We start from the raw sequence: 24,200 nt of genomic DNA on the forward strand, positions 1-24,200 counted from the left end.
GTTAGTAAGACAAAGTTAGCTGAAGTTATTCTGGTATAGAATCTGCAGCATTTTTATTAAGAATTCCGTATCTAGTACACTTCTAGGAATTAAATTTAAAAACCTGTAGCAAATAAAAACTTCTTAATCAAGTAGCTAAGATGTTAAGTAGGCATTCACTATGCCTGTTGTATATGAAAAGTGTTTTAACCAAATATTGAGGGTTGAATGTAACAGACAATTACTGAATACAGTATGAGAGCAGCAGTACTGTGATGAAAAAATGCTTGAATAGGGATTTGAGCCATTACATGTGCATGTTAAGTGCTTGACATTTGAAAGCAGATTGAAATTTCCCTTTAATCTGATAATTGAATCTAATTTTTCCTCAGGGTTTGCAGGGCTCTGTGGGCCCTACAGGACCTCGAGGACCCCAGGTAAGGGAACTAAAAGCTACCAAATAAAAAGGAAAGATTATATTCTGTAAATTTCTTCTGCATACAACCTGTCAATTCTGTGATTTTTGTGCCGGCACTATTTTATGAATATTAACAATATTCAATCTGTTGGGCACTTCACAGGGTATGATATAGAAAAGTCTTGTCCTTTAGAGCTTAGAACTGTGCTATATTATACTGTACCCCTTTCAGGGGAAATAAAACCCCAACATTTATTCATATCTTCTAAGGCAGCTCATTCTTTGCTTTGGCTTTTTTGTAGGGTATCAGGGGAGATCCAGGTCCACAAGGCCCAAAAGGCATTCAAGGAAACAAGGTAAGATGCAATTGTATATGTGTAGTTGAATATGTTATTTATATAGGGGGAGAGGATGCAGTTTCTCTTCTACAGAAACTCTGTAGACCCTTTATACTGCACCATCCTTTTTTGTCAGTAGTTTTTTATTAGTGGTGTTATTTGCACAGCAATAATGTCCCTACCTGGGTGGTGCACCACCATGTGATGAAGACTTGGTGTTGTTGGCACATGCACCCACTTCCTTGTTTGGGTCTCCAAGAATATTTTGTAGGGCCACAATAGGATGCAACCAAGGATCTCTCTAGAGATCCACAGCACTTATGTCAAAGTTTCAATCACCTGAATATGTCTTGACTTCTGCTGTCACATGAGAAGCTGTTTTTCTAGCATATTTTTGCCTTCAATGCTTGTGTTTAAAGATTTTAAGGATTTCTAGATGAAGGTTAAAACCTTCAGACTGAATATTTATAATAATTTTTAGTTGCTTGTGTACTGTAAAAACTCAGGACAACTTTGAAATTGGTCAAAGTATGAGATTTTATGACAATTAATGCCTTAATGATATTTAAAATAGATAATTTAGAGTTAATGACTACACCTTGTCAAGCAAAATCAGTTGGTTAATCTGTGTGATTAATTTAGAAAGTCTTCTGGTTTGCAAAACTTTGGGAAATTGCTCTCTGTGAATATGGTTGTCTTGCCCATGGGAAAGCTATTAACATCAATGTTTGGTGCAGAAAGATCTTTCATTTATCAGTGACTTTCTATGAAAGGATCATTGATAGCCTGGCTAACAATCTAAGTTATACAAGACAAATTAATTCATACAAAGCTCTTTGTAAAAGATGCATTATATAAACACTCCTGTTTCTTAGGCAACAGTTTTATTAGAAATTCACAGAAATAAATTTAGATACACGAAATGTTTATTATTAAAAGTTTGGAATACTGCCATCCATCATGATTTTCCTCCTCCTGACAAATGCTTTTTCATACTTCTCATTTCTTCATCTTCTCCACAAAATGCTTGATTGGGAAAGCTGCTGCTGAGTACTTCAGAAGTGGAAAAAGAAATAGGATGATGAGTTTGAAAGAAGCTATTCATACATGTGGTGGAAAAATCATGTCTCTCTTTAATTTCAGAACAGCGTATGACTGTAATTTTTTTATCTGTCATTTCACACGGATGAGTCCAAGGCTGTAGAAGCAGATATTTTATTATATACAAAACCATATTTGTTGAATCCTGTGTGTCCTCCTGTCAGTGTCTTCACATATTTTCATGGCTGCAAAATACATATATCTTTCCCTAGAATCTATCTACATGGTTACAGTATTTATGGTCTGTTGTTAGGCTTTAGCTGCATATTTTTAGTTAAGAATAAGAAACTTCCCTCTTTTATCAGCTTTCAACTCTCCAACCTACTGTTTAAAGTCTATAGTCAAGATTTTTCCATATTCAAACATCTATAATAATGAAAATACTGCCAGACAAGTTTAGCTAATACACTTAGATAATTATACTTAAAGAGTATAGAAGAAACATATGTATGTTTAAGGGTTATCTCTTGTCCATACCTAATGCCAAAGCTAACCTTTGGCATTTTGGATCTTATTTGAGATGAGTGAAAAATTTTTTAATGATCAGTACAAATAATCAGTGGTTGTTTGCATATTATTAAACAGCCTTTCAGCTAATAAAGGTCAAGGCCTTTTTTGGTTCAGACACATAGCAGTCTTTCCAACATCTTTTGTCCTCACAGAAGAATTATTAAATTGCTCTTTTAAAATTAGTTTTCGTGACACATAATACAATATCTCTGAAAAGTGGCAGTTATTTATAATAGCCTTGAATAAAATAAATAAGTCTATTCTTAGTGTAATTCCTTGGCCTTTCCTTTCTAATACTTTCTGCTTTTTAAATTGAACTGGTGACTTCTTCTTGGTGGCATTGGTACTGGTGTGACATAACACAGAGCACCACTGCTGAACTTTTACTCTTTGTTAATGGGCCATGTTGAGGTTTGAAATAGTAGATTCAGTTCCTCAAAATACAAACTCCAGATCAAGCTCAGCCTACAGATAGTTTGGATCTCAGCTGTGGAGTGTACAGAGCACTAATATATCTGGCTGGCTCAGTGCATCCCACACCTCTGTAATGTGGGTTATGGTACGGATGCATCCTCTCACTTTGCAGTGCCAGGTGGCAGATGCAGGTGGGGACAGTGTCATCTGAGTGCTGTCTGGGTACCACTGGCTCTGGAAGCCACCAGCAGGAGAGGCTTGGTGGCACTGCACTTTCAACTAATTCAGTTTGACTTGTCTGAAGCAAGGTAGCAATATGTCCAGAAATATCTAAGAAATTACTTAAAGGAACTTTTCATTCTTTACTTCTCTTATTCATATGCATTTTCTTACTCTCAAGCTGCTAGCTAGTCTGTCAATGTGAGCTTTCACTCACTGCACAATACTTCCTTTCCTTCTAATGATACTGCTTTATTGTGTTGCCAGTAGTGAGTTGAAGCTCTTTAAGTCCCACTGCCTGCACTGAGCAGCTTTCCACTGACAGGAACTCAGCCAACCTGTTCCCATGCAGACATGAAAGTTTAGGAGCAATTTTATGGAGCTGAATTAACCTTAACCTTGGTCTTTCTAATGCACTTTGTAATCAGTCCTTATCTTTAATAGCCTCTTTAATATACAAGCAAATTTCATCCCTTTCCTTCTACCCTCTTTTCAAACCTGGAACAGCCTGTATCCTGCCCAGAAGGCAGCTCAATGTACCCATTGAACCAGGTTTTGCCATTATGCAAATTTTAAAGATTTTTCCTCTTATTCTCAATTCTGCAAAGTTCTAACATCTCAAAACCACCTAAATAATCTTATTACTATATATATAAACCTTCTTCATAAGGAGGCCGAGGCATTCAAAATGAGACATTTGAGCTCCATTTTCATTTAAAAACCCATAAAATCATTATTATTATTATTATTACTAATTTACTTGACTACATATATTTCCATTTATCCAAATGCTAAACTGTTCACAGTTGATATGCTAACAGTACACTTACAACATAGTATTGAATGGCCATGATTTTTCTGGAAAACAGAGTTCCAGCAATGAGTATAGCATTTTTGCAAAGCTAAATTGGGGTCTTCTAGTATTCTTAGTGTTGGATAAAAAAAATGTTTTAGACATACATATATCTATTGATTTACTCAGATTACTTGGCATTATTTTGTCTGTTTTTAATTTATTTTCAGATGCTCAACTAATATTTATTTTAAAAAATCTAAACTAACAACACATTCTATGCTATTATATTGGTAAGGTTCCGTAGGAGTAAATTCAAGGTGATTTTTGAAAATGTGTTTTTTAATGAGGACAATAATAGTGACTATTCACAAATTTCAGTGAATGTTTTACAGACCGAATTATATGGTTATAGATTATAAAACTGGGGCATGAAATCTAGGTATGACCTGTGTTCCACTCATAAAAAATTGATGAGCAGGGAGTACTTGTGGTTATCATTTCAGAATTGATGTTGGGTTTATTTAAACTCTTGGACCAGCTACTAGATATAAAGTGCATGTTCCTAGACATCACAATATATTCATGGAAAGGCTGAGAATGATGAAAATCCCCTGCTGTAGTAAGGAGCCTCTCTGGAAAATTTTATTTGCGTAATCAGATTTTCATTTAAAGGCTAAAGTTTTATAAACAGATATATATTCAAACTTCTAAGGAAAAGGTTAAGTTTGAATATGAATATTCAGAGCAGTTATTCCCATAAAATCATCCTGGGACAATTCTGTAAAAAATCCATCATTACATATTTTCCTGAATATATTTCCCAGAACAAACTGCTATGGGATCTACTTCTTCTCTGAATGACACATATGAATTCTTTCCTCACTTATGTGGCAAGTTACAACTTTCCCAGGAGACTGAAAAAATCCAATTTTCCTATGAACAAGTTTACTTCCTAGATATCTCATCTAACTTAGAAATACAAAATATCAATAACATCTGTTAAAAAATCAAAATCTTTTTGCGTTTTTGTTGCCAATGTTTGCTGTAACAATAAAATCATTAAAATGGAAAGATTTTTTTTTTACTGTAGCTTAATTATTATCACATTTTAGACTGAAATACAGAGTGTTTCTGTTCCTTACAGTATATATCAGCTTTCTAAAAAGGAAAATAATTATTTATATTGGTACTAACTGGAACCCATCCTAACACAATGAACAATTTGGGGGGGGTGCAGATATTGGTTTTTTTGGGTTAGACTATTAAGTATGTTCCAGGCTTAAATGGTACAATTTCAATATGTAAAAACATTAAGCTCAGATCAAGTGTAATTTTCCTTCCCATTGCTCCAGATGATATTACATGCCACCCAAAAGAAAATCCAAATAAGGAGAGAAAAAAAAAAAAAGTGAGCAAAATGTTTAACAAAGAAAATTATTACCAAAAAGCTTTTAGGAAAAGCAGACTTTTCTCTTCATATGTAGACATAACATTATATTTTTGCCATGATTTTCATAAATTCCACACTACCTGTAACACCAAGACCACAGAAGATAAAACACAGATTTGGTAATAGCCATTTGAAGTTTGAAACATTCAGTCTTTTAAATAGACTGAATCATTCAAGTTTCCAAGTTTTTCATGTTGTCTGGTAGAAGTTTGGGTTTCTTTCTCCATCAATATTCAGGTATCCTCTTCTATCCATAAAAAAGTGTTCCACAAAACAGTATTTTTATACTACCCTACATGACTTTTATCACCAGGGCTTCTTACACTCCCTACCCCAGCACCTACCAGTACCATGCCTACAGCAACAGCTCTTCCAAGGCACATGACACCAGTTATTGGAAGGAAAACTGTGTAGTGTTTTTATAATGGTTAAAAAATAGAGATTTTGGAAAAATATTAACTTCAGCAGGACTCCCTTCTCCATTCAAGGTATGGCTCTATCATGTGGGTGAGCTTGCAAAGAAGTGAATTATGTGTGATTGGAAGCATTCCTCAGAGTTACTGTCCTTGGGAAATTCTGTCAGGGACTGTCAACATAGACAGAAAACACAATGTCCATTTGGGTGTCAGGAAAAAAAATTGGAGAGCACTTTCCAAGGACAATTAAGGGGGTTGGCTTATTGTTTCAGCTGAGAGATGAGCCTGTATTTATCAAATACCATTTTTCACCGTGCAACAAGTTTCTACACCATTTCAGAGGTTTAGTTTTATCAGCTGGAGACAATGCCCTGAGTGGCATATGCTATTCCACTGAGTGATAGCAGGTTTGTTTCTACCTTTTAAGACATAACTTCTCCTGGTGCTGTATTGATTTACTAGATTATGAAGATGTGCCAGCAAATATTGCATTTTGAATGAGTTTTAAATTTCATAACTATTTCCAAATTATTATACTGTTCTGTAGTTAAACAAATTTAAGTTTTGGAATCAAGTTCCATGTTATTCTAGGTTTAAAGCTGCAGCAGTAGCACTACAAGTGCACAGTCATCAGAAATTAAGCTTAAAGAATAGTCTGTTTATTTACCTCTGCTGTATCTTTCCATTTCTGCATCTTAGCTTCATTCTTTGGCTGATTAAAAACTGATTGATTTTGTGAGGAAATGCAATTTTTTACACTTCTATTGACTTCTCAAGTGCAGAATTCTCATTGAAAGGCTGCAGTACTCAGCATATTAAATTTCTAAGTAAATTGAAGTTTCAATCCCCAAAAAATTAACTCTTTCCCACAAAATAAACACATTTTAATAAAAAAGATTTTATGGCTGTGTTTGCTTTGTGTTAGAAACACAGTATACAGAAGGGAGTATGAGAATAAGGAGCTGCAGTCAAAGATAGCAGTAGGAGCAACCTTGAGTGCAATGTTGGAAACTTAAGCACTGCTGCCAAATATCCATCTTTCTATCAAGAAAAGTCTGTGAAAGCACCAAAATATTGGATGAAGTCAGGACCAAAGATAGGACAAAAGAAATTATTTTTTTTTATCTTTCATGATGTGTATGAGAGAGTGGCTTTGTAAAATGATTGTATATTAAATGGCCAGGATATTGGCCCTGCATCTAATCTAAACATATTTCTTCAAGACAGGTTTAGATTATTTTGTTTATTTGTTTTTTTACTTTAAAAATCTATTTCTCTAGCCCTAAATGAGGCTTTGGAAAGACACACTGTCAGAACTGGGTTTAACTTCTATTCACATTAATAGTTTCTTTCCATTTTTTCTCTTTAGGGAGAACAAGGCCCTCCAGGTCCTGATGGTCCTCCAGGACCCTCTGTCATTGGAGAGCCAGGACCCAAGGTAATTCTCAGAAATATGTTTGTTAAAGTGATAGCTGTGGGCAATGTTTTTGAATGAAATTTCTCACCAACAGTTTTATCAAACTCTTATCACCTGGATGTAAAACTGATTGACAAGTTTTAGCATTCACATGGGGTAGATATAAAAGACCTGCTTTTCCAGCAACTCTTGAATTTTATGATGATCCTATTGATAGAAGTGGGAAATAATACCACTTAAATGGGAGTTAACTGTGTGAGGTAATTTTTAAGCACTAGCAGATGCTTGCACTAATGAGTAAACCTCAAGGTATTGAAATACATCTCAGTCACTATGATACATGGTCAAGTGAGAGATTTGCCTTGTCATTCACTAGGGAACAGATATTCTTATAAGATTCTCTCATGCAGCAATTTAATTCCTCCATCTCATTTTATTGTGAAAGACTAGAAGGTGGAATCCAGTCTTGGAAAAGTCATGTCTGCCTATGCTGGCCAGCCAGCTCTTCTCATGGATAACTACAAAAGCATCTCCATGAAAACATGACTCCTTAATTTACAGTAGTTTTGTCAGAGACCTGCATCTCAGAGTCAGACAAGAAATGTATATTGGGCAGAACTACACCTCACTCTACTTTGGTGCTGAGTCTCTAGAGTAGCTTTATGCCATGTTTTCCCTGTGTTTTGGATGCCACTGTCTAATATATTTACACTTTTTTGCTTTTAGTGCTCTTATTTGGACATTCATTTAATTCCTGCAGATTTCCTTTGCAGTGGCATAGATCCCAGAACACAGAGAGGGTTTATGAGCTAAGAAACCAGTATTTTGCCAGGCAAAAGGAAAAACACTTGGTCCTTCCAGAAAGAAAGACAGTTTATGGAGAAGGAATGTCACCCCCTCTTTAAAGAGTAGTCTCTTTACTACTGTGTAGAAAGATAAAAATCCTCTGTGCCCTTATCCTTGAAGCATGCAGTCCTCAGTAAACTGGACAAATTGTGAAGATTATGACACTTTGTGAGTAGAAGATGCAGAAACTATACAGTTCCTGGAGTTCCCATGCAATCCCATATTCCACTGAAGCAGGCTTCCATTCGAGTACCTTGATAGAGGCTACAGTGAGCATACCTCACATTCCTGCTTTGATACTGCAGCCAAATTTAACTTGAATTAGCTCCCTCATCCCTGTCATGTCTTAGCCATTGCAATTTTAAGCAGTTACCCCTGTATCTTGATGGCTGGAACGCAGTCTAGTGTTTCAAGTATTAATAGAAAGATACTTTCAAATGTAACATAAAACATTATGTATGGGGGGTTTTTTCCCCTTTAGGAGAAGTTACAAATTAGATTTCAAGCCTTTGTGGTGACACCATTAAATCATCTGTATGTAAATGTTTTACTCTTCGAAAGTACCAGGTTGAATTAGGACTGAACTTTGTTATTTTCTTCTTCACTTCAAGGGTGCTGAAGGTCTTGAAGGTAAAATTGGGTTGCGAGGACCTCCTGGAATTGGTGAGCCAGGATTACCTGTAAGTCAGTAACATATGGATTGGGAATTGTAATGCAACAAAATAAGTCTTAGTGAGTGTAATTGATTATCAGTAGTTGTATTGGCTACTGATTCCATAACCACCTTGTATCTAGTCTGGAGCAGCACAAGCTATTCCAGCCCAATTTATTAGTAGTTGCATGTTGCTTGTCCAAGTAGGAGAACAAAACCACATCAAAATCAGTATTGGGAAAATTTTAAAAAAATTAATTTTATATATATATATGTATACACATACACACACATATATACACAGATACAAACACATATACATACATGCATACATACATATATATATATACATATACATATATATATATATGTGTGTGTGTGTGTGTGTGTATGCATGTATGTAGAGATGTACTCCTACTTGTTGAAGTTGAGGATAATCTTTAAAAATTATCTGCAATAAAATTTTAAGAAGATGAAAATAAAAGAGATGAAACATCCCTCAACTCCTGTGTGTAATTTGGATCTCATCAAGAACAAGAACCAAAATTACATGCTTTTATGTATATCTTTATGTTTTGAATTACAGAACTTTGGCAAGCTCTTGATTTAATGCTCACTGGCTGCTTTTTCTTCCTGAAATGTATAAAATGTATGGTTTTTTTGTTCATATGAACCTACAAATTTAGATGGGTGTTAGATTAATTCTAGTATTTTTGGAAGTTACTTTGCATTTGTGAAACACTATTTTTCTCACAAAAATATTTGGAAACTTTTTGTGTAACCAAGATCATCCTTTAAAAAATACTTACTGGCTTTAAAAATTGAAAGTTAACTGAGTTTTGCAAGAGGACAGAAGGTCTTAGAAAAATTATTTCTGTACTTTTTAAAATTAAAATTCACATTCTCTAGTGTTGCGTATTTAACCTGTCATAACGTATAAAAATATGTTCAAATTGATGATTTTTATCATGAAAATAATGAATTTATATGAAATTATAAGGAATACATTTCAATGTAATGCTAATTCTTTTATAAATAAATCTGCAGATTCATTTGAGTTTTAAGAATGCAGTCTTTAGACATTAATTATGTAATTCACATAAATTCAGCATTGGCTTATTCTGTTCTAAAAGACCCAAATAATGGTTGCTACAGTCCATTTTAATTGCCTGGGCTCAGTCAGATATTGTGGAAGCATTTTCACATACCAGTGTCATAAGTGTTGCAAAATCCTGTACCAAAAATTAGACAAAAATTCTATAAAATATTGAATTGTTGGTATAGTTTGAATGTGTATTTTTTTTTTTTTCAGGGACCACCTGGCCCTGCTGGTTCACCAGGTGAGAGAGGTCCAGCAGGAGAGGGCATTCAAGGCCAGAAGGTAGTTTTATGGAAATTACTTTCTTTAAGTAATTTAACAAATTTGCAGTAATGCCTAAGTTATTTAAGGCCACTGGTAATTCCAATGGTATAAAAAGCTGGATGATGGATCTTGGATTTTTTAATCACTGTGCTCTCTGAATATGCCACCGATTTTAGATAATTACAAAATTACTATCCAGATAATTAAAAAAAATTTGTACAATCCCTCTACCAGTAATAAGTTAATGATTCTCTTATCATTATCACGATACACAGCCATCATCACACATCTTATGTGTTTAATAAGATAACTTCTTTTGAGATAAATTGTCTTCTAAAAAACTACTGAGCTATTTATGTTCTGTATTGGAAGAAAATATTCAGCAACTGTTTTCATTTTGCCTTACCATTTTGGGAAACTGAAAGCTGAGTTATATGAGTCTCTGTAGACAATTATCTCATTTAGGGCATTTGCTAGGTTAATATATGTCAACATTCCTCTTTTTAAAAATAAGTACAAACAATCAAAGATTAATGAAGAAATCATAACTGGATTTCCCATCAAAATATATCCCTCTGTTTTAGTGACTTCAAGATTCTCTACAGCCTTGAACTACAAAGCAAAGATTTTTCTTCCTTTTATGGAAAAGGCATCAGTCATGTCCTTGCACTGAGTTCTCAACTGATCTCTCCAAATAGTGAACATATTGTCACATTTTCAAAATGTAACTTCTTTATTCCTAGTATTTAATTTTCTCCTTTTGAAGTTCTGTATTCAAAATCACAATGAATGCAGATGAAGTATGTTATGAGTTGTAACAAATTTCTTTTCTCTAATATTGGTAATTCTATTGATTATTTTTCTAGTTTGTTTGCAGAGGAATATTTTTTCATCATTATCCACATTGTGATGACCAGTTTGTCTCAGATGGTTTTCTTTATAAGTTCCTAAATGTAAATTTCAAAACTGTCATCTGTTTCTAGGGTGAAAAAGGCTCTGAAGGTATAGCTGGTCCTCCTGGACCAAAAGGTGAACAAGTCAAAGGTGACAAGGTGAGGCACAGAGTATTTTTATAATTGTATCTATAATCAAGTATATTTATAGCTAAATAATTTTCTGCACTATATAACAACTATACAAAGGAATATTTTACCTGGATCTGAGGAGCTATGTTACACTGTTCCATGCAGCTCCATGGATTGCATTCATCAATACAAGCAGCTGAGCCTATTAATGTTAACTTAGAGCACCAAGGACTCTATTCTATGTAGCTGGGAGTATGAGGGAAGAAATGTACTTTTTTTTTTTTTCTCCTAAAATAATTTCAGAAATATTATATTTAAAATATTTTAATTTTAAATAAATATTAAAATGTGAAAATCCCTGAGTCATCTAATCTAAAGGACCTTGAACAGGCAGTGAAACACTGGTATTTTTAGGTTTTTGATATACTCTGCAGCTGCTGTGTTTATGCTTGTGAGTTTTTCTTCTGAGTGTTGTACAAGAATCTGTCTATATTTCTGTAGAAGAAAATCTTTAATCTCAGTATGTAAAGATGAGCTATGGATCCTAATAATAAAATTGCAGGTGTGAACATTAATGTTATACACATGATAGAGTTTGTAGGGTAGAAGGGCCATTATTTTTATTAGATCAGTTGTCATAGGCAGACTTCCAGTTATTCCAAACACATTTAATTCAAACAGAAGCAGCAAACTTCAAGATAACACAGCTTGAGGACTGCTATTCTGTGTTTAGTTTAAATATATTAATCAGATAGCATGGACTATTGCAATTTAGTTCTTGGGAATACCTTTTCTGTAGGGTGAACAAGGCCAAGCAGGACCACAGGGCCCACCAGGACCACCAGGAATAGGCACTCAAGGAAGCCGGGTAAGTCTGTATTTTGGACATGTAATGAGCATTTGCATACAGTTCTCATTTTATATTATCAAAGCTGTAATTTTGATGTAAAGACATTAAAAATGTCATAGTGATTTTTCATTTTTAAAAGTATCAAGCTAGTTTTTAAGCAAAGCTTGGAAATACAACTGATTTTGACTAATTTGAGTGGTCTTAGAAACAAGCAAATGTAACTGCATAATGTAAATGCATAATAATTTGTACAGGAGATAAATCATATAGCCTTGCTTTTTTGGTGATATATTATACATAAGAATTTTACAAGGCCAAGTACCTACCAGTTCTGGATGTTAAGCCCTTTGAAACTTGAACACATCCTTTAGCAGTTGGATAAAGAAAAACTGAAACATTCCAAAAGATCTTCTGGGTTCTGTTAATTTTGGAAAGAAAATTTCTTATTTTTATAAGATAATATCATTATTAATGGAAAGTTGGGCATGTGGTGATTTTCAGATGTGGAAGACTGTAATGCACTGAAACTTGTTTATTTTGCTTTGTAGGGTATACAGGGTCCACAAGGAAACCCTGGGGCAAAAGGTTCTCAAGGTCATGGTCGGCCAGGACCAAAGGTAATTGGTCAGACATTCTTTTTTAAAAGCAGCCCTGTCACAAAACAATAAGTGTCTTTGCCAGGCTTTTCAGAAGTGTGTTTGATGAGATGAAATGTAACTTCATTGGAGATAACAATTCTTTTTGAATCTTGGTGAGATAGCCATCATGTTATCAAGATCTTCCCAAAATGAAATATATGGCTTCTGCCTGCTTAGCATCAGACCTTAACCTTTGTGAATGTGAAATTCTGGTTCTAAAGGAACATATATTTATTAAATAGAATCTTTCAGACATCTTTGAGTCCAATGAGTTTGGTGCCACATATATGCTGTGTTCCAGTAAATAACTTCACCAAACAGTTTAGCTTTAGTTCAGTGATAATTTTGAAACTTCAGGCTAATCCCACCACACCTTCAGCCTTTGGTGGTCATTGTGAGAAAGACCCAAAACCAAAGACAGAAGTATTAGGACAGGAAAGAGAATTGAAGCGTACTTAGCTGACCCTGCACTGCAGAGGGAGGGAAAGTAGGAAGAGAACACAAAAGTGACAAAAACAGTTACTGCTGCCAACGCCCAGGCCTCTAATGGTATGGTGTCAGTCAGCACTGTCAGATGAGGAAAGGGGAATTGCTGAAATATAGCAAGAGCAAGTGGAATGAACTGATAAACTGTAAATCAGAAGTGTGCTTAGTAATCTCCTTGATTTATGAAGGGAAAAGGTTGGTCACTGTAGAAAAAGCATGAGAAAATCAATAATCTTCTTCTGGGTATAACTTTGTCATGTAAGCAGCAGTTAAAACAGCAATGTTTAATATTAATGTAAAGAAAAATAGGTCCTCGTGAAACATGTTATGTGGTAGGCCAATTCTCTTGAGATGATAAAGCAAAATTGAAAAATGGAATTCCTATTTCTACCTGTTTTAGAACTACAGGAAGAAAGAATTATGAAGCTAAAACTTTCTCTTGAGCAGGATCTCTGATTTTTCTATATATGGACTAATTTTTTATTCAGGGACTAAAGAGTTTCTTATATAGTCCTGTAAAGTAAAAAATAAAATGTATTACAACATAAGGAAGAAAGTTGGAGTGATTAATTTAGACTTTCTGCCCACTGCAGGGTTAAATGAATACAGGGGGTTTTAAAGAACAGAATTTTCCAGTTGAAAACTGCTTGTCTGTAAACTTGACCACTTAGGATTGTAGAATGTCATCACATCCACCTCTATGTGTAAGCAGTTAATTAAGTAGTGCAAGTAGTGAATGAAGCTAAATTGTGTTTCTCTATTAAACTAGACTTCTTCTTGCTAGGGTGAACCAGGTGAACCTGGACAAAAAGGAGAAGCAGGACCTCCAGGAATTAGCTCATCAGGACTTAAAGTGAGCCTGCTTTTATATTTAACTGTTCTTTACATCGTCTTTTAATTCTTCAACTAATTGATGCTAATCCAAGTAGAAGATCTTTTGGTATAAATTAACTGTGGTCAGAATAAGAAGGAATATCAGTGATGGTCATAAAAGCATTGCCACTACCATAACTGGAACAAAGTTTTCCCCTAATCCTTTCTAAACTAGTGAGGTCTTTCCAGGGCCTGTTGGAAAGCCTATTAACTCTGTCCCTCTGTTTTTCTGGCGGGAAAAAAAAGTCAATTTGTGTGACACCAGTGGTCATATTGCCTGTGTGTTGGAAGAGACATTAAACACTTAAAGATTTGGCTTCAGATGCCAATTTGAAGACTGTAAACCATATCTTTAATGACTTAAGTAGGGCCTCCAAAACCAGGTAAGGTGGCACAGACATCTTGTTTTTAATTATTTTTTCTTGGATCATGAAAGAGTGCTTGGCAGGACTGCTTCCTATGAATTCTTTCTACTCTTTGTGGTAAATGTTAATAGTACTGCCTTGGTCAGTTTGTACAAATGGTGAAGGGTTAGTGTCCAGTCAATAACACCATTCAGATATTTTTGACTGACCATCCTTTAAGTCCCAGATGTTTGTCTTAGCAAGTAAATTACATTCATATAATACTGTTCATGTGCACAGAATAACAGCATTCAGTCATGGTTTTATTCACTGAATAAATATAAATTTTTTTAATACAAGTCCAAGATTTAGGAAGTAGGTGGGGAACTTGGAGAGAAATTTCAAATACTTATTTGAATATTTCAAATACTTATTTGAATATGGGTATTAATTATTATTTAACTTACTGGAAATAACAATCTTTATTTGAGGAAAAATAATATTTATCTTTAATTAACATTTTCACAAACTGTTGGATCCATTTTACAGAAGAAGCAATTTATTGAAATATGCAGATGTAACAATTTTTTTTCTTGAAGGGAGATACAGGTCTACCAGGATCCCCAGGAGAGAAGGGGGTGAAGGGAGAGAAGGGCTTGGCAGGGAAAAAGGTAAGGAAATCTATTTTACCACGTGTGAAAGGCGTACAAAAACGGTGACGAAGGAAGAACCAGATTATTTGCAGGTTTGCAGTGGTAGGGAGCTCATCCTTGAGGAAAGCCAATATGCCAATACTTTTGCTAGGGATAAGGAACTGGGTGAGGTGTCCCACGAACTCTTAACAGTGGTTACCATCTGGATGAGCACCTGAGCTGCAGGCAAGCAGCCCTGCCTTTTGTGGGCAGCTGAGAACTGCTGAATTTCACAATCTTCTTGGAGAGCAGATAGCTCATGTCTTTAGCCTGTTCCTCGTGGCCTGTTCAGATCTTTCCTGACACCAAGAAGTAAAGCTCCATCAGTGTGACTTAGGGCATCTCACGGGGTCCCAAAATAGTAAATAGAAATTTAGAGCAAATGAAATGAAGCTCCAGACCACTATTGTACAGCTCTTATATGAGGCTAGCAGCTGGCTGACATGTAGAATTGATAAACTAAACACAATTTGGAAAAACCAAATCAGCATTTTTGACTGTGGGATTTAAATCAGAAAACATTTGAATAATAATAAAAACTGTTGAGAATGCAACTTCACATTTTTGTCACCTAAAAGTGCAACTACTAGTCAGACAAGCTCCAGTCTGAAGCAGTAAGCTTTCCCCTGTGAGAAAATATGTAGCATTTCTGTTGCTACTTAATTCTGTTTTTAAAGTTTGTGTCATACACCACTCAGAAATTAAGATTCCAGTGTATCAGAAGTGCATCAGAATTAAGAGTAAATGTTGGGTTAAAGTTACAGATGGTCATGCTGAGTTTTTATATTTTTCTCTTGCATATTGCCTTTACTCTGATGATTAATTCTGTGCTTGTAACCCATTGAAGGTAAAAATAGTAGTAGTGAGCAGCTACCCTGGGTATTCAGGGCAGTGCAAAGAACAGCTGGATGCCTGCAGTGAGTAGCATGGTGATGTTACAGCAGTTATTTGCAGGTGTGACAGTGTCTCACCAAAGTGGGATCCAGACTGATGCTTATCAACAACAGGCTCTGTAATATCACTTTCATCAACAGTTCAAATCAGAAATGGATTTTAACCTCATTTTAATCTGTCTTTCACTCTCTAAATTACATACAGGTGTCCTGATATAGTAATCTGGCTTGTATTATGCATAAGTATTTTGTAGGTAATGTTCCTTAATAGAATGTTTTGTGTATGTTGGGAGTTACTTAATGCAGTGTTCCTGACAAATATTTTTAGGCTGGATTGGCCATTGGCTACAGACTTATCTAAAATTGCTTCTCAGAATTGGTCCATCAAGACATTTTCTGATAACTTTGCAAGCATTTCTCTTCTTCTTATAAGTATATGCATGGAATCCTTCCTACAAAAGATTGATGCAGTTGCAAATGGCACTATTTCAAATGTCTGCAAAAATAAAGAATATGAATATAGGAGATTGTAGGCCTTTAAGAGACAGAATACTTAATATTTTGTAAGAAAAAAATTCAACCAGATATTTACTGTAATTTTTGGGGAAAGTATTTATGCAATCATTGTTTCTCATAAGTCTATCAGTAAAATTACCTACATTAAAAGTAATTAGTAATTTAATCTCTGTTAGGGTGAAAAGGGAGATCAAGGTCCAAGAGGCCCAGAAGGACCCCCTGGCAAAGGAGTTGTAGGTCAAAAGGTATGACTTGGCATGCATGCTGGGGAAATACTACAGACTTTGGTAAGAGTTTGGATTCTGACCTTCTTTTTCATTCATTTTGTTGTAAGTATCAACTCTATATTAGCAGATGACTTTAAAGGATTTAGGAGAGAGAGCAATAGCCTGAACAAGTACAACAAAATCAGACTCTAAACAGAGAGCCTATAGTTAATAGGGCAGTAGAGGTTTCCTAAAAATTCATTACAGAATTTTCATTAAAGTTCAGAGGTGACAAATTAGCTCAGTATGTTGAGAGAAGCTAAGAGAAATTAGGAGAATAGTTAGATACCTTATTATGAAATTAAAAACCTGGAAAGATGTATTAGTATATAAAACTTTTATCTCCCAATTCGTATAGTTTAGGACATTTGGGGCACATTCTGGAAATGAGCAGAATTTCAGTTGGAGTGAAGCATCTAAACATCTCTCTAGTTACTGGTTAATAATTATTGTTGTGGTTTTGGCTATTTGTGTAGCTGGAGCTGTGAATGAATCTTTGCTATGGCCGAAAAAAAAAGTTTGTTTTCTTCAGGGTGACCCTGGAGAAAAAGGATCCAAAGGAGTGATTGGTCTTACAGGACTAAAAGGCCCAGCTGGACCAAAAGTAAGCTTGTTCTTCTATGGTAATCCTTCTCCTTGTGTTTTATTTAAAAATATAGAGTTTAGGCACTGTAAATATTTCTCAACCATCTGATGCTTAGATACTTAACAGAACAAAGGGAAAGCAGAAATATTTCCATCTTCTGTCCTAAACGACACAGATAAAGATATATTATATATAAGATGTATGTATAGTTATGCATGAGCACTGATAAACTAAAGTTGTCCAAGTGATTCTAACCATGAGTATTTTGTAGATTTTTACTTTGAATCAATAACTTTCTGTTATAATATTTTGTGTCACTCTGAATGAATTATAAGGAAATTGAAATAAGTGTTCTTGTTATTCCATTGGATTGTAAGCCAGACACAAAAAAAATTAATTAAAGCTAAAAAAGTCAAATACACAGATCAACCAATAGTTTTTTAAAGCATGAAACTCAGACCAGCTTTCATAAGAACAATGTGTTGGTATAAGTTTTTTTCACAGTATTGCTTGTTTTACAGGTAGATGTGTACTGTAGATATTTTTAGTTCAGAAAGTCAAACTGTCTGTTTAAGTCTACATTATACCATTTGATAACAGGGTGATCCTGGAGAGAGAGGACCCCCTGGTGTACCTGGAGCATCTGTTTGGGGACCTCCTGGACCAAAGGTGACTATCTGATACATATTTCCTGGAGATCAGAGACTAGAAAATTCTGGTGTGTATTTCTGTAAAATTAAAAGGATCTGATTTAAAGAACTTGAAATTCCTTTTTGTAGGAACAAAAATACTGAATTTCAGAATTAAGGACTAAAAAGTATTAAAAAGTAACTGACAGTGTTGTAGGACAGCCCCTTTAGTAAGTAGCATGCTGAACTTGGTAGATAGTTATTTCCTCCTGAAGCCATTTGTTAAAAAAAAAAAAAACAAAAAACGAAAAAACTTATTAGATTTCTGTTTTAGTTTGGCTCGTCCTGTGAAACTAATAGTTTTGAAGTAGTTTTTTTTTCCAAATTTGCTGTGCTTTTTGCTTCTTAAAATATGGCATTAAACCCCTTCAAGAATGTGTTTATGTATAGTTCTAGGGTTTATATGCTGGTTTTTTTTTTTTTGAGATGAATATTTGTATGTCCCTTCCAAGTGAACAGCTGGCCTGTAGGTACTGCTTGAAATGAAACGTTATACATAAAATACCTAGGGCTACATCCATCTCATTTTCTCCATGGGAAAAATGTACCTCAAATAATAATTATTCTTGTTATAATATGTTAGGCAACTCATCTTTAAATGATACTTTTCTCCTTTGGTGTTAGTTTTTAGAGTGAGGGAATCACTAATGTGTATCATACAATTCTGAAGCAATTTCATCCCCATTTTCGTTCTTCCTAAAAAATGTGTGTCCCTCCCCACAAGTGCAGGAGGGTATAACATATACAATGTACTCATCAGTCTGGCAATAGGACATCACAGAGGGATGTGATGTGTTTTAGACTTGTTTGGGAATGGAAGAGAAAGAAAGACAAAAATGCAAAACACTCAGAGTATACTTGGAGTAAAAATGGAACCACATAGAAGAAAAAAAGAAGATTCTATATCGTATATTGGTTTCAAACCATAATAAATTGCAAACTTTATGCTGGGAGGATACAGGTGACATGCTAAAAGGCACAACTTGTATGGGGACAGGTTTCATTAAATCAGTCTCCCTTCTTCATGTTTTTCTAGTTACTGTGACATTTTTATATAGACAAGTAGGGAAGTCAAGATTGTTCATTAAGAAATTCATGCTGAAAAATAACTTTGTAGACTTCCTTGCCTTTTTCACTGTGATTTTATTCTGTTGAGTACAGTTCATACAACTTCTGTAGGAGATGGGCCATTATCCAAAATCCAATGATTTTGGATGTGGAAGTCTGTAGGAATCTTTTGAAATTCTTTACTAAATTTTAGTACAGGGCTTATGTGGGCAGTAGCTGATGGAAAAAAAGTAATTATAAAATACAAATCAGTTTTTAGAAAATATACAAAACCTTGTCTCTTCTGCTCCATCATAACTTCTTTGTTTAAGCAAATATCTGCTATGTTTTGGACAGTTGATCAATAATGTAACAGGTTACACAGGTCTGTTTCTTCTGTTAACTGTGGAAAGTACAATGATAACTGCTAATGTTATTTCTAAAACATCCTGGTGTCTGCAGTTGAGAAGGCAGCCACAATAGGTTTCTAGTGCAGAGAATGTTTCTAAAGCTTGGAGTTATGTCTGGGAGTCTGAGGTCTTCTTGGGACATCTCTAAGTATCTGAGATGGTGATGAGTGATTGCTAGAGATCTTAACTCCTGGGCATCATGGTTGTGTCCATTGGGAGTTTATTTATTTTAAGCTACACCCACGTTTGGGGACTGGAGTTTTATTTTCCCTTAACAATCATTATGCTCTTATTAATATGGGGACAGTAACATTAGAAAGTTGTTTTTTCTAATATTTCTTTGTCATGGTTACAGCTGTTCTGTGGTTTTGATAGAGCATTCATTTGCATTCCCTAGAGCATTTAATTGCATTTCCCTGAAATACTGCATGTCCTTCTCTCGAATAAATTGCAAATGTTTCATTGCAAATTTAGATTTTCTTTGTAAGTTCCTTGATGTAAAATGAAACATCTGTTGCCAAAAGTTTAAACACTAGAAGGAGCCAAATTTTGCTCCATGAAGGGTTAACTAAGGAACATGAATTCTAAGCCTTATTGCTTTCTGGAAAAGCCAGTGACAGAGCTGTTACAAAAAAGTTGTGCTGTACAATATTTGTGAAGAAGTCAAGTTTCTCCCTTAGACTTCAGATTATGGAACTTGCAGTTTTGAAGTGCTGTGCCATTGCATCTGCAGACTTTCAAAACATACTCTGTCTCAGCACTTGTCTTTGAATTTCCTTGCTGTTCTTTATGTGCTCTGGCAGAAAAAAGGTTATGCAACCTGCTTGTGGGCAAAAGCAGACAGGAGCCACAGGTGCATCTGGCCTCTCAAAGTGAATTATGACATTCAGACTTCATCTGAAAACTAAAGCCATCAAGTTATTTGTCAAGGTAGAACAAACTCTTTTACACAGCTGGGAGAAGCAGAAGTCTAAGAGAGCTCAGAATCAAGGTAGTCAAATCTTCCTCTAGAAATACTGATTTCATGTTACCTAGGTCAAAAATTGTCACTATAAGAAAGAACCAAATACTTGGGTTTTTTTGTAAAACTTTTGAAGTTAGAACTGAAAAAAATAATATTGTAAGTTAATGTAATTCTGGATTTGTTTCTTTTTGGATAGGGGGATCCAGGAGACAAAGGACCGCCGGGAGATGATGGACTTCCTGGGAATTCAATAATGGGACCAACAGTAGGTATTTTAGACAAAAGATAGAGAGTAAATAAGTGTGAGACATATGCAAGACTCCTGTGAAAATATAGAGACCACTTGAACCTTTTAAGTAGAGGAATTTACTAGTTCTTCAACTTTTCCCTTATTCCAGGTTATATCTATTTTTAAAATAAAGATATTATCTTTACAAAGAAGAAACACAAAATTATAACTATAACTAGTCAAGTGTACCTCACCCTGCAAACTTCCCATAGAAAGTCTTCACTAGGAAGGCAGCTCTTCAAATTCACCTCTTCCCCTCTAACACACTTTATATTATATTGTACTTCTGTCACTTGTGATCTGGGTTGCAACTTTCTTTAAGACTTCTGCCACTTCTCATAAGGCAGTATTTCAGGGAAAGGTACCATTCTCATGATCTGCTTTCCAGACTGAAATTGGGAATCTTCAGAAATGCCTTTTTATTTCTTTTTACTTTACTATGTCTGCACATAAAATATTCCACTCAATTCCATCACATCACTTTGTAAAAATATAGACAATAAACACAAATTCAGAAACCAACTAGTTTATGTCTACCTAACACAATGTAGCTCAAAATATAGCCACTTAATCTTTTACATGATAACATTTTAGGAATACACCAATAATGGTATTTACTCCTGGCTTGACACAGTTCTACCAGTACCCAGAGGATGCTGAATAGCACATTGGACCATTCAGTAACTTTTATTTCTGATTTTTGAAAACTCTAAATTTCTTTTGTCTGTTATCTAGAAATTAATTCATTCTATTATTCTTATAAAAAGAAGTGATGAACATGACTTAATTGTCCAGTCATATCTTTAATCAATTAGGTTTTGATTATGACAGCTGTTTTATTTTCTTTATGAGCATGGATGCAAGATTTATGTGTATATACATTTTTTTGTTCTTATTTTGAAAGCAGGTAAAAGCAGCTATCTTTATATTACTGCTTTGGAAAACTACTTTAGAACCTGCCCTGGAAAGGCTGGAAAAGCAGATTTATTCATTTAACAGACTATCTGTGGCATCAGGGGCATTTCTTTCTTACCAATGCACTGACTTAGAGTGAGTCACTGTGATTTTCTCTTCCAGACACCACAAAACTGTGGGAAGCAGTAATCACAGAATTGCTCCTGAGCCATCTCTTGTGTTACTGTTTAAAACCCCCAACAAAATAATCTGGACTAGAGAACTGTTTCTTATATAACATTTGGCTGTAGATTTGACCTGACTAGATTGATATCATTTGTAGTTATGCTACTAATAGCAAACCCAGACACTTCACAAAATCCCAATTCTCACAGAAGAGAATGTGTTAACATGTATTTGGTATTTACAGCAGCCTCCTAGGATTAAATGAAAACATCTGTTTGGCTGGTTTTTACTGTAGTGAGATTAGAAGTAAAAACAGATATGAACTCATGATCAATGTTTTCCTTTCTTGTTAAATAAAAATGTTATGAAAAATTTTTAAAACATTTCTCATTTTATCCACAGTTTAAGAACTATGTATATTAAGAATCAGGAAGTGGTGAAATTGACTTTCCATTATAAAACTATTTATGATCTAGAAGCATTCTGGTTGTTTAAATTTTTACAGAGGTGGATCAGAATTCCATCATTTGAAAATTAGGAGTCATGAAGAGTCATCTTTGAGAGCTGACACAGTTTGAATCTGTTGGTCAGGGTTTGTTTAAAGTCTCTCAGTGAAACTGTCCTGTTGGATTCAAGAATGGATGCAATTCATATAGGAATGATCTACTATATAAAATTTACTTAGGCATAAAGCATGCTTTCATTACTATCCACGTTTCATCTACAGTAATTTCAGGGTTTCATCTTAACCAGAACATTGAGTCTACCTTGAAGAAGTCTCTTTCTTAATTTACCTACCTGCTAGCCTGAATCTATGATGTATATCTTTAGGAGACCCAAAGCATCTCTTCCATTTTTCTGAGAGGCCTAAATTGGTTAATAAGAATAGATTATTTATGTCTATGGTAGAGACATTATGGGACAGGAGATTTTGGTCAAAAGTTTGTTTTAGTTGTATATCCAGCTAGAGTACAAAATGATTTGTTGTCCAGACATGAATCTTGTATTCAGACAGACAAGCTTCTGAGGTCTGAGCTGCTAACTGGATTCTCTTCTTGGTTTCTTGAAGTATTATATAGTTGTAGAAATTTACAGGCACAATGCACAATAAAACAGCAGTTTTCTGTCCCTTGTTGTTTCGTTTTCCTTGTTATTTCCTTTTACTAGAGTAGACAGGGAAATACATCTATTTGTGTGTAATTATTCTTGAGGATATGTTATACCTATGTACATTAACAACACTCAAGGGGGTGCTCACATCACTCTACAACATACTTTCATGGAGTGTATTAACATTTCTTGTTTCTGTGGGATGGACTGGAGGGCATGCAGTTCTCTTTGAGCAGCCACAATATCCATACCATGCTCAGAGGGATGTGGGTGTGTGACCTGCTCACATCAGTGGCGATTTCCCATTGCTGGTGCTGGCATGTGAACATCTACAGCACAGACCAACAGCACATCCTCAGAGCTGGCTCCAACAATATGCTTTCTTTCTGGGTTCTGTGAACAGTCTACTGCAAACTCAGCTCATTTTCTCATAAAATGTGAGGAAAACTCTAACTGGGGTGAAGAAAGAGGAAAAGTTTGCTATTTGCTTTTCGTCTGGCCATGAAAGGAAGCACTGAGGTTTTGCAGATGCACAAACCTTTAGTGGGAGTCAGTGGAAGGGTCATCAGAAGGAGTGATTGTCTCTTGATAAGAGAGCATTTTAGGCTGATCTTTTTCTTGTAACTGTTGTATTTCTTTCTTTTCCTACTTTCCCTTGTAGAATGAAATTCTACTTTACTGTATGAGAGAACCAATGTGATTACCTGGAAGTGCAAAATGTGCAGCATATAACTTAAGGCTGGCATATCATGTTTCAGTATTCTGAATTCAGTTCTTATTGCTCAAACATACCCCAAACTGATAGAAATATGTTTTTGAAAATAAATTTAACTTTGTATGGGCTGAATATAATGTCAATGCTCTGAAAATTTCTCTCTGCAACTACAAATCCAGAAATTAACAATTTCTTAATAAGAATTCTTATTCTTCTAAAATCTTAATTAATTCAATAATAAAAAAGCACAGAAATTCCTGAATTTTGTGAATGAATTTCGTGAATGAATTTCAAGAGCTGGTAACTGCTATTCTGTATTTCCAAAAAGATTTTTAAATAGCTTCCTTACATATTTGTTAATATTCATTACACTGTGGTAGTCCAGGTAACGGTATGACTTCTGACTTCCTATTTTGTGTTTAGGGGGAACAAGGACCACCTGGACCACCTGGACCTCACGGAGCAAAAGGTGACAAAGGTGGCAAAGGAGAAGCTGTAAGTACAATTTTAATTCTATACTTTGTGTTCAACAACAAAAATTAAAACAAGCAAACAAAAAATCAAACAAACACACCCTCCCAAAAAAACCTATGTGATAACTCAATATTTAGTTGCTTAGATTTAGATACTTAAGTAATCCTTTATCTAATATAAATGTTTCATGGATATTTTGAAGCCCTTTCCTAGATACCAGTTGTACAAGCAGCTGGAACTGGATATAAATGGTTCTCATTTCATTGTCATGAAAGGGATACCATGTAATTCCATAAAAATCTTTCTGGCTGCTCATATGTGTTTCAATATCACT

At 34.9% G+C, this 24,200-nt stretch overlaps 1 protein-coding gene and 1 long non-coding RNA gene across 2 annotated transcripts in view; one reads left to right on the top strand and one right to left on the bottom strand.

The window, feature by feature from the left end:
- The window catches only part of LOC130250405 (uncharacterized), an 84,136-nt gene that overhangs the window by 33,285 nt on the left and 26,651 nt on the right, over positions 1 to 24,200 (bottom strand). The window lies entirely within an intron of this gene.
- The window catches only part of COL28A1 (collagen type XXVIII alpha 1 chain), a 56,380-nt gene that overhangs the window by 9,071 nt on the left and 23,109 nt on the right, over positions 1 to 24,200 (top strand). The window contains exons 10-24 of the mRNA XM_056486034.1: positions 372 to 416; positions 700 to 753; positions 7,011 to 7,079; positions 8,516 to 8,584; positions 9,869 to 9,937; positions 10,903 to 10,971; positions 11,744 to 11,812; positions 12,343 to 12,411; positions 13,703 to 13,771; positions 14,735 to 14,806; positions 16,413 to 16,481; positions 17,035 to 17,106; positions 17,689 to 17,757; positions 20,395 to 20,463; positions 23,816 to 23,887. Of these exons, the coding sequence (XP_056342009.1) occupies positions 372 to 416; positions 700 to 753; positions 7,011 to 7,079; positions 8,516 to 8,584; positions 9,869 to 9,937; positions 10,903 to 10,971; positions 11,744 to 11,812; positions 12,343 to 12,411; positions 13,703 to 13,771; positions 14,735 to 14,806; positions 16,413 to 16,481; positions 17,035 to 17,106; positions 17,689 to 17,757; positions 20,395 to 20,463; positions 23,816 to 23,887 (1,005 nt within the window). The remainder of the gene's footprint in view (positions 1 to 371; positions 417 to 699; positions 754 to 7,010; positions 7,080 to 8,515; positions 8,585 to 9,868; positions 9,938 to 10,902; positions 10,972 to 11,743; positions 11,813 to 12,342; positions 12,412 to 13,702; positions 13,772 to 14,734; positions 14,807 to 16,412; positions 16,482 to 17,034; positions 17,107 to 17,688; positions 17,758 to 20,394; positions 20,464 to 23,815; positions 23,888 to 24,200) is intronic.

This window comes from Oenanthe melanoleuca, chromosome 2 (assembly GCF_029582105.1).
Source record: "Oenanthe melanoleuca isolate GR-GAL-2019-014 chromosome 2, OMel1.0, whole genome shotgun sequence".
NCBI classification, from domain to species: domain Eukaryota; kingdom Metazoa; phylum Chordata; class Aves; order Passeriformes; family Muscicapidae; genus Oenanthe; species Oenanthe melanoleuca.